The sequence below is a fragment of the Heterocephalus glaber genome, unplaced genomic scaffold (assembly GCF_053883595.1).
Source record: "Heterocephalus glaber isolate CG9 unplaced genomic scaffold, H.glaber_assembly_v1.0 deba00001813, whole genome shotgun sequence".
NCBI classification, from domain to species: Eukaryota; Metazoa; Chordata; class Mammalia; order Rodentia; family Bathyergidae; genus Heterocephalus; species Heterocephalus glaber.
In genome coordinates this window covers 3,741,926-3,755,541 of record NW_028258484.1, presented here as the reverse complement: position 1 = coordinate 3,755,541, position 13,616 = coordinate 3,741,926, and the positions used below count along the sequence as shown (strand labels likewise).

General features: G+C 35.2%; 1 protein-coding gene across 6 annotated transcripts in view; it reads left to right on the top strand.

Annotated features, from left to right (window-relative positions):
* The window catches only part of Kansl1 (KAT8 regulatory NSL complex subunit 1), a 188,390-nt gene that overhangs the window by 109,704 nt on the left and 65,070 nt on the right, over positions 1 to 13,616 (top strand). For all 6 annotated transcript variants that reach the window (XM_087203853.1, XM_004868652.4, XM_004868653.4 and 3 more), the window contains one exon: positions 11,641 to 11,782. In XM_087203853.1, the coding sequence (XP_087059979.1) occupies positions 11,641 to 11,782 (142 nt within the window). The remainder of the gene's footprint in view (positions 1 to 11,640; positions 11,783 to 13,616) is intronic.

Genomic DNA, 13,616 nt, shown 5'->3' with positions numbered 1-13,616 from the left:
GAAACAAAAGTAGCTTACCTTTCTTATATAATGCTTTACATACTATGTACTCAAATTAGTTCTCTATTATATATTTTTAAAAATTTGGATCACAGCTGGAACTTCTCCCCTTTTTTTTTTTTTTTTTTTTTGGTACTGGGGATTGAACTTGGGTCCTTGCACTTGCGCAGCAGGCGCCCTCCCTTGCGTTTGATGGACCTTGCTTATGAAAGGACCATAAGAATTTGGTGGCTTATCCACATAGCCTGCAAAATGTGGGGCTGTGATAGGACAAAATGGAAAGATAAGGACCCCAGAGTGCATACCTGTAAGCACCAGGTATTCAGGAGGCTGAGGCAGGGAGGATACAGTATTAAGTTCATCTTCAGCCCAAGGAATTTAGAGAACCCCTGTCTCAAAAAGGAATGGGGATGTTGCTCAGTATTAGAATCCCCCTAGGTTCAACCCTCCAGTACTGGGAGAAGGGGAGGGGGAGGGGGGAGGGGAGGGAGGAGAGAGAAAAGAGAAGGGTAAGGTAAGGTTTTTATGCTATCAGTGCTTCATATAGATGAAGGCCTCTCAATGTCAGCTGTATTGACATCTTTTGGGGGGGCATTGTCCTTTGTTTTGTTGATGTTTAATAGCTTGTCTGGCCTCTCCCCACTAAATATCCAGTAACACTCCCCCGTTTGTGACAACCAAACATATTTACAGATACTGCCATATGTTCTCTCTTCAGAACATAATCATCCTTAATTAAGAATCATGAATAAAGTGATGTAATAGTTTCAGAAACAGTGGAAATACCTTTAAAGGAAGATCATCTTTCTGATGTAAAGCTCTCATCTTTAAGATGCTATGGAGCAGGGCCGGGTATGGTAGCACAGGCTTGTAATCCCAGCACTCAGGATGCAGAGGGAGGAGGATCAGTGGGAGTTCAAGGCCATCCTGGGCTACATAGTGAATTCAGGGCCAACCTGAACTACAAAGCAAGACCCTGTCCCAAAAAACAAACAAACAAACCTTGCTATGGAGCAAGGTTAATTCCTGGTATTTAGTGGACTGTGTTTTGTCTTCTGTAATTTTTGTATTCTCAGTTATTCATGTTTTGTGGGGGTTTTTTTGGTACCAGGGATCAAACCCGGGTCCTTGTGTTTGCAAGGCAGGTGGCATAACTACTGAGCTAAATTCCTGGCCCCTTAGTTATTCATGTTTAACAGTCTGTTTGGTTTACTTTTTTAGGTTTTTGAATTCCTTTTTTATACTTTTTTGTTTTGTAAACATTTATTAAAATGCTCATAATTATAAAAGAATGTTAAAACACATAGAAATTTTACAAATATTACATTTTAGGCCACAGTGTATGAAAAGCATGATGAATATTTTGGTTCTGCTCATACATTAACTTTTTTAAACACATTAAATAGGAACATAAGAAAATAGTACAAGAAGTGTTTCACCAACAGATGACTGCCCCCTATTGTGAATTAATGTTCTATGTAATTCAAAATACATATGCAATAAAAAGAGAAGAGTTTGGTAATATTTTAAAGATTGCCTAGCTTAGTTTTACAACAAAAATGATGGCTTTCTATTTCTAATGAAATATTTAAAACATCTGAGAGATATTTAAAGAAAAAACCCCTGAGTATTTGGTCTAATGCCTCAATGAACTAAAATTCACAGACATTAAAAAAGGATATAAAGGTAAAATTTTGGTAGTGGTTTATACTGGACAAGCTGAGGGCCAGATCTTCCTTCACAGGCCCACCTGCCATGCCCCTTGATTTTCCGGGGGTTGGTACATAGTTTTTTTGAATTCTTAATTATGAAAACAGTACTTATAGGGATTAGCTAGGAGAAAAGAGTTCATTCTTTCCTGGACCAGAAGTCCTCCTGATTTATTTTTTTAAAGAACTGGTAAATTAACCAACAAAGTAACTTTCGGTTCATTTATGAGCACCCCATTCTCTGTTCTTAAACCCCAGTGTCTCTTGAGTAGTAGTTCTGAAAATATAGTTTCACATTCCTCTTGGCATAAGAGCTATCTAAGAGGAATCTTATTTATAGTCTGTCTGACTTACCTAACTCTCTGAATTAGTTCTTTTTTAAAATTTTTATTAAAAAAAATTTTTTTAATGGTACCGGGGATCGAACTTTGCCCTTCTGAGGCAGGTGCAGCACCACTGAGCTAAATCCCTGGCCCCTTCTGTTTAGTTCTTACACTCCCTGAAATTGTAGCATTATTCTTGGGTGGGTTGAGCTTTGATAGAAACTTTGGTTCTTTAATTTCTCAGTAGCTTCTGGAACTCAGTGATATTAGCTAGTTAAATGCCGAGGCTAGGATTTGCAACTCAGTTCTCATGGACATAATACTCTTCAAACAAACTGTATTTTGTTTTGAAAGTCAGGATAAAAATATTTTTCTTTATGAATTCTGTTACATACAGTTAGTGTTTGGTTCTTACTACAAAGATTTCTCTAATTGGTCTAGAGATAACCAGAAGCAAGTTCTGCCTATGGAATATTGGAGGAGGCAGGGAAAGGGAAGTATATTGAACCCTGTCAATACACTGTACTCTTCTACCCTTTCATGCTTCTTCTTTTTTTTCTTTTTGTACGGGGGATCGAACTTGGGACCTTGCGCTTAAGAGGCAGGCGCCGGAACCACTGAGCTAAATCCTCAGCCTTCTTTCATGCTTCTTTAAGGAGCTCTTGCCCTAAGGCATTGGGGAATGGCAGAGAATAAAGATTGGGTTTTTCCTCTCAATTTTAGTTGAGATGCTTTTAAGAAGCTTCTAAGTTACATGAGCCTTATAATAGGTACTATACTTTTAGATTGTTGGTTGTGATCTTTGGCTCTAATTGAAATGATTTGGATAAAATAATGGCTAGTCTTAAACTTTATGGTTTTGAGTGAATGGAATTATTAAGCTTGTTTAGGAGTTTTGAAGAAGGAATTAATATCACATACAGAATTTGGATATTCTAACTTCAGTTTGACTTTTGGAAGGTTCTGAAATGATACTCTAAATAGGTGAACTCTGGGAAGGAAAGTAAACAGAAAACTGATTAATTCTGGAGTAACAATGATTTGAATAACCTAGAGCATATCATTAACTTGTCCTTTTGCTTTTTTGTTGAAAGATGACAGAGTCCTATTCTCTAAAAAAAACAGGCAGTAACTAGGCCATTCTTTTCCACATGTTCAAATTCTGGTTCCAGTCCTACAGCCATTTCATGCTTCTTTGTTGTGCCTTATTTTTCTCTGCTAGAACACTCCAGTGTGTTCTAAGCCATTCTGGGTCCTTCAGGCTTCAGTTAGGCTTTTAATTTTGTTTTGTTTTTAGCAAGGTAAGCTGTTAGATAAACCTGTCTCAAGTTATAGTTCCTGGGGATTCCTTGTATGTAAAATACATGATAGTGCCCACAACAAGGCATGCTTATCCTATATATAGCATAACTTGTTATTTTATAAATAACAAAGTTAGAAGATCAAACTAAGTTCTAAGAATACAAGTGCAGTGGTACCTTGGTTCACAAACTTAATTTGTTCTACAATTTTGAGAAACATAGCCCTGTTTGTGTTTGTGTAGGAAAGATGGCAGCAGTGGTGTTTGTTACCCAATACAGAGTTTGCAGACAAAAACAAAATTTTGCTAAATGCTTCTGCCTGCAAACCAAATTGTTTGCAACCAAAGAAGTTTGTGAACCGAGCAAGGTGACACTGAAATGGATTGTGAATTTCACCAGGAGAAAGACTCCCAAAGAGAGATGAGCTTTAAGGATAAAAAATGCTCCTTAAAGGTTAGAAGTATTTAGTCTTAAATTTGTAAGACTGGGTGTACAAAAGTTAAAATAATTTATCAGGTGATCTACAGAAAACTAAATTATCAGTCTGTATCAAATAATGTTTGTCATATATAAATTACAGTCTTTAAGTGAATGGTATTATTGAGCTATTTTAGGATTTTCAGGTAGTTTAGAGGTGGTCAGTTTATAAAGTTCAAAAGTGAGGTTTTGTGAGAAGGGTGTAAGTCCATAAAATCAACAGTGTGAACAGTTCTGAAGAACCGGTGTGCCTTTTTTCTTCCAAAAATTTCAAGAAAGAAAAAGAACAGAATTTATTACAAACTTGAGATGTGTTAACTAAATGACCCTTGTGGATTTTATTTGACTCTGCGTTGAACAAAATAGCTGAGACAGTCTGAAAACTTGACCAATAACTGCATATTTGACATGAAGAAATTATTGCCATTTTTCTAAATTTAGAAAATGTGCATGTGTATATTTTAAAAGACCTTATGTTTTGGAGATACATACTGAAATATTTAGAGATAATGATGTGATATTGGGGATCAACTTCAAAATAATCTATAGGGTGAAGGGTAAATGTTATAGTATATGAGGTGGGATTGCCCAAAAGTTGATAGTTGAAATTAAAGGAGTTATGTAGGATTTCATTATCCTGTGATTTATATTTGAAATGTTCTGTTTAGAAAGAGAGATAAAAATGAAAGAACACAGGGAAAGATCAGGATTACTTTGCATTGTTCTGTAAAATTTAACATAGATTACAAGGCCTTTTATGATCTGGCCCTCCTTACCTATTATTACCCAGTGTCAGCTTGAGAGCATTTTCCCCTTTGCTAATTGTCTGAGCTCTAGCCACACAACTGTTGCATGCTTGCCATAGACATATCACAATGCTCTCCTTCTGTCAACTTGTTCTCTAGCCCCATTCCCAACTACTACCAGTTTCCCTGTTCAAGTTCTGATTTATGGTTTGGAATTCACTTGAAATGTTTATGTCACGGAGATGGCCTTCTAGATCCCCCAGTCTAAATTTGATGTCATAGTTATGATTTTTTTTCTCTTATAGTTTATATGATCATGTTTATTAACCTCTGTCTTGTCCCACTGAAACCTAAAATTAATGGGCCACAATACTTAGGTATTGTGTCCCTAGCACCTAATCAGTGATAAATAATTGCTTAAATATTTCTTAAATAGAAGTGGGGAGGAGCAGGAGAGTCGACAGTGGATGTTACATTTGTCTCTGAAATAATCTACCAAAATATACAAATCTCATTTCAGTATCAGAAGTAATCCATTTTAAACAAGAAGCCAAAAAGATGAGACATTCACTCCCAAGAATCAAGATGAACTGGCAGTTTAGAGGCAGCCTTGATAACATTTATATTTTGTTGCCACAAAGCTCTCCAGAAAGCTAATGTAACCTAGTTAACATGGCAGATGAGAATGAGTGAAGAGAATGTACTGTGTATCCCCACACACACTTATTTTACAATGTGAAGGCTATTTAATGTTAGACAATGTGGATCTCTCTGTTGCACCTTATTCAATCTCTGTAAATTTAGGGGTGAAAGTGTTGCTGAAGTTGTGGCTGATAGTATGATGTATTCTAGTGGATTATTTTGGTTTTATCATTCAGGATAGACTTTTTAGATGACTGTAATGCCCAACGCTCAAGAAATTTTCAAAATATGACCTGTTGCTTATATTTTTTGTATTTGCCTCTTAAGAGGTTTATTTTTATCATTATATCTCCTTTGTTTCCTTTCTGTTTTGTTCCTTTTTAAGGATACAAAATTGGAATCCAAAGTTTCATTTATTAAATTGTTAATGTTATCTAATATATACATTGTGCTCAGGATCACATCATTTTGTGATTGCTACAACCTTGTGTGACAGATATTGCTGATTATTTCTGAAGGTCAGTTTATATGTCTAGGGTAATAAAAGGTAAATAAAAGCAAGAATTTGGAATGATCCTGCTCTTTTCCTATACATGCTCCCTCCCTCTCCCAAATGTGCCCAAGTAATTTCAAGATTTGCTATTTATGTCCCCTGGTGACTCTTACTCTGGATACTAGGAATTTGACAACTGTATGCTCTGGATGTTCTGGGAAAGCCTCAGTTTTACATTGTACATTTGGTTTTATAAGTCATCTAAACAGCCTGCAGATTTCAGAATTTAAGGTCTCTGGCTTTCTTGCACAATTGGGACCAACACATATATAATCCTTTGTGAAATAATTTGGGTTTTTGTTGTTGTTGTTGTTGTTTGTTTGGTACTGAGGATCGAACTCCGGTCCTTGCGCTTGGGAGGCAGGCAGTGGAACCACTGAGCTAAATCCCTGGCCCACTTTGTGAAATAATTTACAAGTTGAGTGAGCATGGCACTGTTTAATTGTACAGTTTGCTGTGAACATTTCACTTTGAGTTTGTTCATAGACTCTTCACTTCCTTAAAAGAACTAGAGGTAGTTCTCTATTACAGTCAGAATCAAAGATGGAATTACAAAAAATAATAAAAACTTAAAAATTGGAATTACCACCATTCAGGTCTTTATGACATATTTGTTGTTGCTTTCATGAGAGCTTTTTTTTTTTTTTACAACCTCTAGTTTAAGGAAGAGTAGTACAGTCTACCATATCTGTTCTATTAGATTTACGTACAAATTTTCCACCTGGAAATAGATAGGAGACTTAATTAGAGGAAGCACTCAGTCAAGTGTTTGCCATCTGGCTCAAGGTCTAGCTTTTGGTGTTAATTTTATTTTTTGTGATAATAGGGTTTGAACCTAAAGCCTTCACTCTGAGCTATAATCCTAATGCCCAGCCTTTTTTATTTTGAGACAGCATCTCGCTAAGCTGCTAAATTGCCTGGGCTGGGGTCAAATTTGAGATCTTTCTGCCTTAGCCTCCCAGGGTACTCAGATTATAGGCATGTGCCACTATACCCAGCTTTGATGTTACTTTAGATAAATCAGTAGCTTTTGCTATAATTTATCTCTGAGAAAGAACAACTACTGTATCTACCACTGACTGCTATCTGTAGCAGTGCTGTAGGCATTTAGGACAGGCTTCATAAAGTACAAAGGATTTTTTTTTTAAAGCACAGAATTGATATGTTTGAATTCATAGTGCAAATTCTTTTTTTTATTCGTTAGTATAAATTACATTCTTTACTGCTTTTAGCAAAATTAATGGCAGTCATCTCTGAGCTAAGTAATTTCAAAATATTTCCTCACGGTAAAATTCAAAAGATCTTTTCATTAACACCTTTGATGATTTAATGTATAAATTCTTCTAAAATAAAAGTAGCTTCGGCCCCACGTTTAAAAGAGGCTAAATTTCCTTACATAAAGTCGCTATGTTGATCTGTCTGTGGTCTTTTAATGAACCATTTCCATTAACAGTATCATTTGAGGTGATTTTAAAGAATAAAAACAATATTTAAAAAACAAAAAATCAATTCTTTTTTTTTGTTTGCCACATTAGCCAGTGTGTAAGCTGAACATTAAATTTGTAAGGAAAAAATACCTTCCCCTATATGGTTTCAGGGTGTTTATAAAGCTTTTTTTTTTAAAGGGGAAATGGCTTTTGCTTAAGTAAATACTCTGTATTCTTGGATCAAAGAATGTCCTGAGTCCCAGATAATATGGTGACATTCTACTAATCTGTAAAGGGAACTGTTGAAGTTCACATAATTGAAAGAAAGGGATGAAGAAGAAAGAAAGAAATTCTTATATGCAGCAAATATTTCTTATAGAAACCAACACTGACACATAGCTATCAACATTAAACTGTATTATTTATGTAGTATCACAAAAGCGGATATTGGTACTGTATTTACATTTCAAATATTAGGGGGGAAATCTGCCCCTTTTGGTACTGGGGATCGAACCCAGGTCCTCAGCTTGCGAGGCAGGCAGTGGAACCACTGAGCTAAATCCCCGGCCCTGCCTTTACTTTTGACAGACTTTATGGTTTGTTTTTGTTAAGGAAAAAATGTAAGATGAGCTCTTATTCTTGTAATAATATTTGGTGTTCTGCTCTGTCACTAGAATGTAGTAATATCAGCTCCCCAGTTGTTAACTACACATTGCTTACTTTTGCTTACAGCTTGGTGGCTTTCCGTGCATATTGCTGCTGTGTTGCACACAAAATACTTTATAGACGCTTCGGATGAGGTTTTCCATTTTTCATTACCAACAGAATTTAGACATTATAGAATAACAACAGTATGACAGTTTTCTACTGGGAATTTCTTCAATTCCAAACCTTGAGACAGGATGTGTTTATAGAATGAAACCCTTGCTAGTAAGTAGTATTTCTTTACTGTTGCATTTCGGTAATGAGTTCACTGGCCAGCCTCTAAAAAGTATTACCGAGAGGTTCCATTTATATTTTATTTAGAAGAATACTTATAGAGTTATAAAAATTAATATCACAGGAAAGAGTATGTATCAAAATTCTTGTGAGCTAAAATGTTGAATTTCTTTTTTGTATTTTCAGATTTTATGATTTTCAATTATCCCCCCCCCAAACAAGAAAAAGATAATTATTTTGGTTAAAATGGCTAAACCCAGAGATTAAACAACTAGGTTTCATCTTTCTTGCCAGCTTGTAGTAGTACTTGTCCTGGAAGGCTGTGGTGAGACTGCTTAGGAGCCAAATTCAGGATCACTGGGAAAGCAGTGGAAGGAGATTTGCCAAATTCTTTATCTACCTAGGGTGACTAAGTAATAGGAAGTACTGTAAATTTGCCAAGGAATTATCTTTCTCTTGCTTTGGTTTTCATAAGTGAGATTTTATTTTAGCTATTTACTGATAGTTTGTTAAAACAAATGTGAGACTAAACTGCCATTAAATAGATAATTGTGTTAATTTTATTACCACCTTTTGGCTTCAGTTGTTGTATTTTACAATGTTTGGCTCCATTTTGAATTATTGTATCCTTGAAGACTTTGGATTTGAAAAGAAGGGCATCTTGTGTGATCCTTAAACATAGGAGTGATAGAAGTTTGAGTTTATTCATTGGAAGTTCATTTAGGAAAGGTATGATTGACCAGTGTTGGGAAGAGTAGCCCAGCAGTGATAGGTGAGGCCTGGTGGGCTTTAGAGATGAAAGGAACCCGTAAAACCAAGAAATATGGAATAGGAAAATAGTAAACCATGAAGAGTAGCGGGGCTGGGGGTTTAGCTCAGTGGTGCCACCATCTGCTTGGCAAGCGCAAGGTCCTGAGTTTGATCCCAGATACACCCCCACCCCCAAAGAGTAGTGAAAGTTAGACAAGACATGGAGGTTAACTAGCTTTGTCTGTTTTAGAAGGGGTGGGGGCATGTTTATAGTTCAAGAGTGATCTCTAGGTTGTTCTTGGTCTATGGAGAACTGGTTTTCTTGAATTTGGGTTAGACTAGACTTGTAGCCAACATTGAAACATAGAATTATTTAAAGGGTATCTTTTTATTGTTTACTAATTTCATCAGGATTAGGGAAGTAAAGATACCATGGTTTAAAAAAATGATAATTGGATAATACTTTATCATGGTAGTTGATTTGAATGGCTAATGTTTGGACACTACAAAAGTTAAAATACTGTGGTATTTTTGGTCTTAATTACTATGGTATGATTAAGTATTAAGTCATCTCTAACCCTACTGTGGCCAGATTTGTTCTTTTGTATTAAATGTTCTTTTGTGTTAAATGTATTTTGCCCTGTTGGTAGGCAATGTTAAAGATTTACACATAATCACTTAAAATTTTTAGTAGTATGTATATCGTAATTGGAAGTGGGACTAAGTAAGGGCAATATGATTTTCTTCTTTCTGAACAAATGATATTGTAAAATGAAATATTTTGATTACAAAATTATGCATATTCTAGGCACCAGGTAACCCCTTTAATATTTAAAGAATGTTAAATATTACCAGATTTCTAGCAGATTTTTTTAAAGAGAAGTCAAACATTGCATTATAAGTAGAGCTAAAATCCAACTTTTCCATTTCCCTTAGATATTGAGGCCCTTGATTGTGAATTTGTTACCGGTTCTATGTGCATTTTTCATACATTTATTGCTTAGTTATATTGTAATGATTCTTATTGTTTATTTTTGTTTTCATATTCCACTGTTGAGAGTAACCATATTTATATAGGTATTCTCATTAAATTGCTAAACAGTATTTCAATAAATTTGTTTACTATTTGTGTATACCTTTAAATAGTACTTGCCTTTCTTCTGTGATTTTTTTTCCATTGAATATTGTCTTCTGAGATTTAGTCATGTTGATGTATAGCGTTCTTACTTTTGTTTTTATTACTGTAGGAAAAATTTTTAAAGCAATAAATTCATTTACTTACCCACTTTATAGGAATTAGATGTCGTTAATTTTTACAAACTCTGCAGTGAACCTGTTTGCTCATGCAGATATAAAGGTTACATTTTCAGAAGTTGAATTCCATATTGGTTGGGTATGCATAATTTCCAACTAGCCACATATTTCCAAATTACTTGTCAAAAGTGTGATGGTGCCAGTTTTTAAAACTGTTACCACCAATGTACAAATTGCTGTTTTCTTACCAGACCCTGGTTTTATCAGACTTGTGAGGTTTTCTGGTCTAGGTTTAAAATAGCATCTTAAGTTTTACCTAACATTAATATTTTAACTAAATTCTAATAAGATTTGACATATATTTGTATAATTACTGGTTATCTGAGTTTGTCTCCTGTGACTATATCTTGGAGTTCTATTGTATATTTCTGATACTTAATTTTTATCTCTCAGCCAACACCTTGGCTTTTAACTTTGTTCATTAGGTCTTTTATTGTATGTGGAAAATTAGGTGGTGATTGTGCCTTATTTTAGAAATTATCCCCTGTGCTCCATGTCAAAGATACTCTGTTATGTTTTAAGTTTGGCTGTGCAGATGTAGCACTTTGAAAACCCCAAATCATAGAATTATATCATGAAGGAGGGAACTAGTTTTACTTACATGTGAAGAACTATTTCAGTACTGTTAATTGAATAATTCAGTCTGAGTTTTGAAGTTGTGTATTGTGTTCCAGTGGTCTTTTGTCCATCTTATATTTCCTTAGTTGTCATAGATTTATAATAAATCTTGGTATCTGGTACCAAATTCAGATTTGCAACATGCTTTTTAGAATGTCTTTGCTGTTGGTCTTTTTTTCTGTGTGAACTTCTAGATTTGTTTCTCAACTTCCATTAAAAACCATGTGGAAAGAAAAAATTTAAAAATAAAGAAATATAACACCAAAAAACATATCTATAGAGAATTTCATTGGCGTTTCTTTGAATTTAAGATATGTGACAATTGGCCATACTAAAAAATTTGTTTCACCATTTGCATTGATCTTAATACCTTTCAGACTTCATCATTTTATCTATAAAGATATTTTTATATAGTATTAGCTTTGGCTGTTATTATGAATAGTGCTTCTGTAGGAAAAGGAATATTTTTCTACTCTTTTGACAGTGTTTGGATGTTGATCTTTGCTAAATTCTTGACATTTAAATTCTTGACATTTAAATTCTTGAAATATAGAAAATACTCCAGAGAAGTTAAGGAAGTTTCAGAGGAATGCTATGCTCTAGGACTATGGTAGCAGAAGGTAGTTCCTCTTAATTTAGAAAGTATATGAAGGGTTTTATCCCACATATGTCCAGTGGGTTGTGCGTCTCTGCGTCTGAATATCCATCTTGACTTTTCCTTGACATTAGATTTAGGCTATATAAGGTCCTGTAGAGGTTAAAATCCACCTACCCAGCCCCCCACCCCACTTGGTATATGTTACTGCTGCTCTTGAGTTTCACTCAGTTTATTTCCTTTTAGGAAACGCAGGTCAGAATGGAGATGGGCTGCAGACCGAGCAGCTATTGTCAGCCGTTGGAACTGGCTTCAGGCTCATGTTTCTGACTTGGAATATCGAATTCGTCAGCAAACAGATATTTACAAACAGATACGTGCTAATAAGGTAAGGGATAAGGGTCTGGTATTTTTCATCCTATCTAAAAACTGCCATTATCTCTTTTTTCCCTACCCCCTTCCACCCTTTTAGTAGTTCTTACCTAACATCAAGATAAACGGTTTAATAATCTGATCCAGTGCTTTGAGGGCCTGATATTGCTTAATGTCTTTCAGAAAACACTGCTAGACTATAATGATTAATTGAAATGTGTTTAGAAGGAAACATTGTAAACATCTGGGCTAATGGGAAACACAAGGGAAAAAAAGACTATAATATAAGCCATTGACTATACCTGTCATGTTATATTTATGAAAAAATGATGTTGTCTACAGAGGATTTTCACATTCTTGTTTTTTTTTTTTGATACCGAGGATCGAACTTGAGACCTTGCACTTGGGAGGCAGGCAGTGAAACCACTGAGCTAAATCCCTGGTCCCCCATTCTTGCTTTTTTGATTTAATTCTTTTCCTGTTCTACTGCTAAGCTTCTTTTGTTTTCTTAAGGAAAGAATAGTTTTGTTTTGTTTTGTTTTAAGATTGTTTAGGCAAATTTATTATTTTAGAGTCTGGTGGGGCAGGGTCTCCTTATGCAGTTCTGCTTGGTCTTGAACTCACTGTCTATCCTAGGCTGACCTTGAACTCACAGTGATGCTCCTGTCTCAGTCTCCCAAGTGGTGAAATTGTAGGTGTTTGCCACTGTGCCTGGCTGCTTAGGCAAATTTAGACATTGATGATTAGGATTTTTATTTTCAGGTGTTTATCCTTTCTGCAGAAGACCAATAGTTACCTTATAGCTTTTAATTTTTACACTGACACTACATAGTTTTTTTTCTTGAAAAATCAAGTTAGAGCTGGGGATGGTGACACACACCTATAATTCCAGCACTCAGAAGGCTGAGACAGGAGGATCATGAGTTTGAGGCCAGTTTGGTCAACAACAGTGAGGTCAACATCAGCCTGGACTTCATAGCAAGGTTCTGTCTCCAAAAAACAAGGGCTTGGGGTTTCTGGTGCTCAGTTTGAATTGACTTGAGAAATTTGCAAAGAAAATGAATCCATTCAACAAATATATAGTGCTTACTACACATTAGATGCACTATTCTTTTTTTTTTTTTTTTTTTTTTTTTGGTACCAGGGATCGAACTCGGGTCCTTGTGCTTGCAAGGCAAGCAACGGAACCACTGAGCTAAATCCCTGGCCCGAGATGCACTATTCTTTATAGGAGGGTCATAGTAGTGAACAAAAATCCTATCTTCATAGATCCTACATTCTCTCAGAATATCTGTTTTATCTTGGTGTGAGGTTAAGCTCCATGACTTGAAATCTGGATGAATCGTGCTTCAGAACACAGTCTGAATAGAACACAGTCTGTTCTCCTAAAAATAAGTGTCATAATACATTTTCATTCCTAATGTCTGTCACAGCCTTAAGAAAATTGCTGTACTATGAAGAGTATATATTAGATTAACTAGTATGCCCAGGTTAAGTTAAAGGTGATCTGTTGACAAGATAAACAAAATGATCATGGTTTTGAACTAAAATCAGATATTTTACTGTCTGAAACTACCCATATAAACTTTTATTCTAAAAATTCCACTGGACAGTTCTAGATTTTTTCCCAATTGAATTTATGTATATAAATCTCTGGAAGTTCATCAGAGCTTATTATAATTGAAGAATATAGTCCAGAGGGCTCCTTTTATAATAATTCATTCCTTCATGGTAGGAATTAAATCTGATGGACTTCTTTAAAAATTAGAGCAAAACTAAGGTATTTCATTGGTGGAGAATCATTTGCTTTCCTTTGCTCATCTTCACACAGGAAAAATTTAAGGGAGATT